This window comes from Fopius arisanus, unplaced genomic scaffold (assembly GCF_000806365.1).
Source record: "Fopius arisanus strain USDA-PBARC FA_bdor unplaced genomic scaffold, ASM80636v1 scaffold00008, whole genome shotgun sequence".
Lineage (NCBI taxonomy): Eukaryota > Metazoa > Arthropoda > Insecta > Hymenoptera > Braconidae > Fopius > Fopius arisanus.
In genome coordinates this window covers 215,676-219,439 of record NW_011887747.1, presented here as the reverse complement: position 1 = coordinate 219,439, position 3,764 = coordinate 215,676, and the positions used below count along the sequence as shown (strand labels likewise).

The 3,764-nt window shown below is 39.2% G+C and overlaps 1 protein-coding gene across 1 annotated transcript; it reads right to left on the bottom strand.

Moving 5' to 3' along the window:
- Positions 1-998: 998 nt before the first annotated feature.
- Positions 999-3,395, bottom strand: LOC105273887 (uncharacterized histidine-rich protein DDB_G0274557). The gene is made up of 2 exons (XM_011316580.1): positions 2,657-3,395; positions 999-2,498 (listed from the first exon to the last, which is right to left on the bottom strand). Exons 1-2 carry the CDS (start codon positions 2,994-2,996, stop codon positions 2,455-2,457), a joined length of 384 nt encoding a protein of 127 aa, XP_011314882.1. The 5' UTR covers positions 2,997-3,395; the 3' UTR covers positions 999-2,454.
- Positions 3,396-3,764: the final 369 nt, after the last annotated feature.

Sequence of the window (3,764 nt, the reverse complement as noted above, 5' to 3'; positions counted from 1 at the left end):
ATGGCTGACCGTGATTAGGATCACGGACAGGGCATCGACTATTTCCTTCTCTCCTCGTTCTCTTTATCGCCAAACTCTTTGCGCAGAGAAACGTTTTTTTTTACTAAACTAGCATTTGCAACACTGTGCTATGATCTTTCCTGTGATTATCATACACTGTTGAAAAATCGCACTTTAAATTTCTAGTTGAAAAACCCAAAATGTTTGACAATGCGTCATTGGTGAATCATTTGACTTCTTGAATATTCTGGCAATTCGCAATTATCACTCTGAAAAATGTTTTCGAGAAATAGAATCTATAACAGTATATTCAATATAGTCTCTAAATATCGTATGGAGTTAAAAAAATGTTCGATGAATAATTCTTTACAACTAATTTTCTACATATATTGGCACTTAAAAAAAAAACGCTTGGCTTATGTAAATGATTTTTTAAACAATCGCTACAATATGTATATATGGAAAAATATTTTAAAAATTCGTTATTGAGAAATGACTGATGTAATGATAAAAATGATCTCTACGAATGAGGGTCTTGCGATAGTTTCGGTTGAATTTTCAGTGGATCAGGTAAGACTTTGACGCGAGAATATTAATGTCGAGACGCTATAATGCTTGAAGTATTGGAGCTTGAAACATTGGAGAATAATTTAGCATGGGAACTTTGGGCGGTAGGTAAACCTGGGGTGGTATGTAAACCAGTGGGCTGTTGGTTGAAGTTACCCAGTGGGAGGCTACCGAGATGAGAGAAGTGAATTGGGTGTACAAAATGTATTATATGGTTACTTTGGATCTACTTCGTGTTGGGCTTGGTGGCACACGATAACATGGTTTCCGGCAACACTAACGGGCTACGTTTGCGGTTAATAAGGCATCACCCTTAGTTTCCACATCTTCAGCTAGTTTCGGTTTTTTCGGGGATGTAAATTATTTTTGAGATTCACAATTTAAAATATTTGTTGGAAATGGGATAGTTGAATTAATTACAACCCAGTCAATAAACACTAATCACTTTTTCTTTATTAAAATCGCACGAGGCAGAATACCGTCTGAACTCTATCAATATTTCCAAGAGACTAAATACTAGCCACAAAGACCATAAGAACATTCGTCATTAAAGGAAGAACTCTCCAATGGTTTCTTGTGAAACCATTGTTTATGTTTATACAAACTCTGAGGCGACTCCGTGGAGCTCTCCATATCGATTCATTTTTGTAATCATCATAAATCAGTTCAATATATTTCTATGAATTTTAACTTGATATTCTAACAATATTAATAATATTTTATAGAATACCATTTTTCATGCACAATATTTTGCCGATTAATATTCACGGGTATTACCAATAGTGCAAGCAACTGCTTATTAGTGGAAGTAATCAATAGGATGAAAGCCTGAATGTCCGGAAGAAAGGCTGGCAACGAACCGCTCCAATTACTCCCCAGATTTTCATCCATAAAAGTAATTCGAGCCAACATTTTGATTGACATAATGAAACGTCAGGACCCTCACAATGACAGTAATCTTCAATCTTCATTCGTTAAAGCCGCCATTGACGAGAAAGAGGATTGATGCTCCAAAGAATTCCAGAGAACAAGAAGTACTACACTCATCTTTGCCTTGACTTGTTACTTTTTCAAGGTACTCTTCACATAAAGATGACTCGGTAAAGGTACTTGGCAATTGTAAGCGTACAACCTTCGAAGTGAGAATCATCATTGCACACAGAAATGGTTGGACTGCGAGAGCATCTCAGAGTCCATACGGATATACAAGCATATGCTGACCATAAGGAAGAGAAGAGATTCTCTATTACGCAGGTGGTGTGTGTTAAATTATGATAGTCGAGTCCATCAACGCTCCTACCCCTTATAACTCATTACGACACCCAGATACGCCATTGCAATCAAATTACCCGGAATCGTTTTTCTCATCGTGATTTTAGTCATTTTTCACTCATATTTGAATGAATTCTAATGGCCAAATGCATGTTACTATGGAAACGGGAGCCAATTATTTTATAAATATTTTTCCATGAGGCACGTTCATGTTACGTAGCTGCTACTCAACCTGATTCACCTGTAGCTGTGTAGAAGATTTACTGCTCACTAAATACACTGCTTAATCATTAGCGAAATGATTCCTTATTTTTTCAATTAACTCTGTAACCCTGGAGTTGGTGCCGTTTTTGTAGTGCACGTACGTCATCAACTCTTTAGGATGATGAATCAAGCTCCTGTAATTTAATACTTATGCTCTGTGAAATATTAGCGGATGAAGGACAATCTGCGGATGTCTTATCGCGGTGGGCTTATCTATTTTTGAGGTGATAAGATTAATGCTGGATTACATGTTGGATCGTTTCGCTGCGATTGAGCGGAAATAAGAGAATTAAATTATTGCTGACAATAGTTATTCAGAGCTGTGGGAGTTATGAGTCTACCGGTGCAGTATCATAGCTGGTGATGGGAGTTGGCTTCGTAATGGTGGACAGGACCTGAAACAAAATAACGTTTGACTAATTTATTGTATGTTTTTCTCGAACCACATGCCGCCCTGCACTGATTTTTATGGCTTACAAGTTTTTCATTGTTTTCAATCAATTGGGACTTGTTTCGTTTTATGGGGCGATCTTCTCGATTCTGTGGGTCTTACCTGGAGGAGGAAGTTGATATGGTGGCCCATATTGTGGTGGTCGAGGTGGTCCCGGAGCAGCAAGAGGTGGTAGACCATAATGTGGTGGTCCATGGTGGTGTGGTCCATGATAATGTGGCCCATGATGATGTAGTCCATGGTAGTGTGGTGCATGGTGAGGTCCATGATGATGTGGTCCATGATAATGTGGCCCATGATGATGTAGTCCATGGTAATGTGGTGCATGGTGAGGTCCATGATGATGTGGTCCATGATGATGTGGTCCATGATGATGTGGTCCATGATGATGCGATCCATGATGATGGACATGACCCGGACTACTATTACCTGGTGGCGTCATCCCAGGAGATATCACATCAATGACAATTCACAAGCGTTCCCCCAAACACAACCCAAACACATGAATTAATATCAGAGTTAAATTTGCGTTAACCAGAACAATCGCACAGCTGAGAATCACAACTTCGCGACACAAATGGATATTATATACTCTAGAGTCCAGACATATCTTATCATCATCCGTATCGGAGAAATCTCAAGGGTATCCACCGTAGGCGTACGCAGTAGGATTACCGTTGATGATTAAACTCTAGTGGACATATTTTACTGTTCCTCTCTTCATCAGCTGTACCACATTACTTACTCCCGTAAGGGATTGCCCCAGGAGAATGAGACAGCTCCAAACGTGCTGAGGGATTTCGATCGCAGTGTTATCTCAGTACCTGGTCACAGTGCATCCACAGAATTGTAGTACGTGTGTCACGTTTCGACAACGGAACACGAACCAACTGCTCAGTTATCCACTGAGTTATTCTCATATGTTCGTTCAAAATTCCCCCTTAACCCATGCATGGGCCACGAATTACAAAGTCTTTTATTCCCTCAGCCTCTTCATCTTCAGCATAAAACGAAATCATGAAATTACTTCCTCGTAATAACGCAAATGGGAGCGTGGAACGAGAGAGGAAAAATGAGAAAAAGATGAACGCTCCGAGATAATATTTATACTATTATCTCAAATGAGGGTCTCCGACGTGAATGCGCAGTCGACGATATCATTTCGAGTCAACATATCATTTTTTCATTATAATAGAGAATATCCTATCAA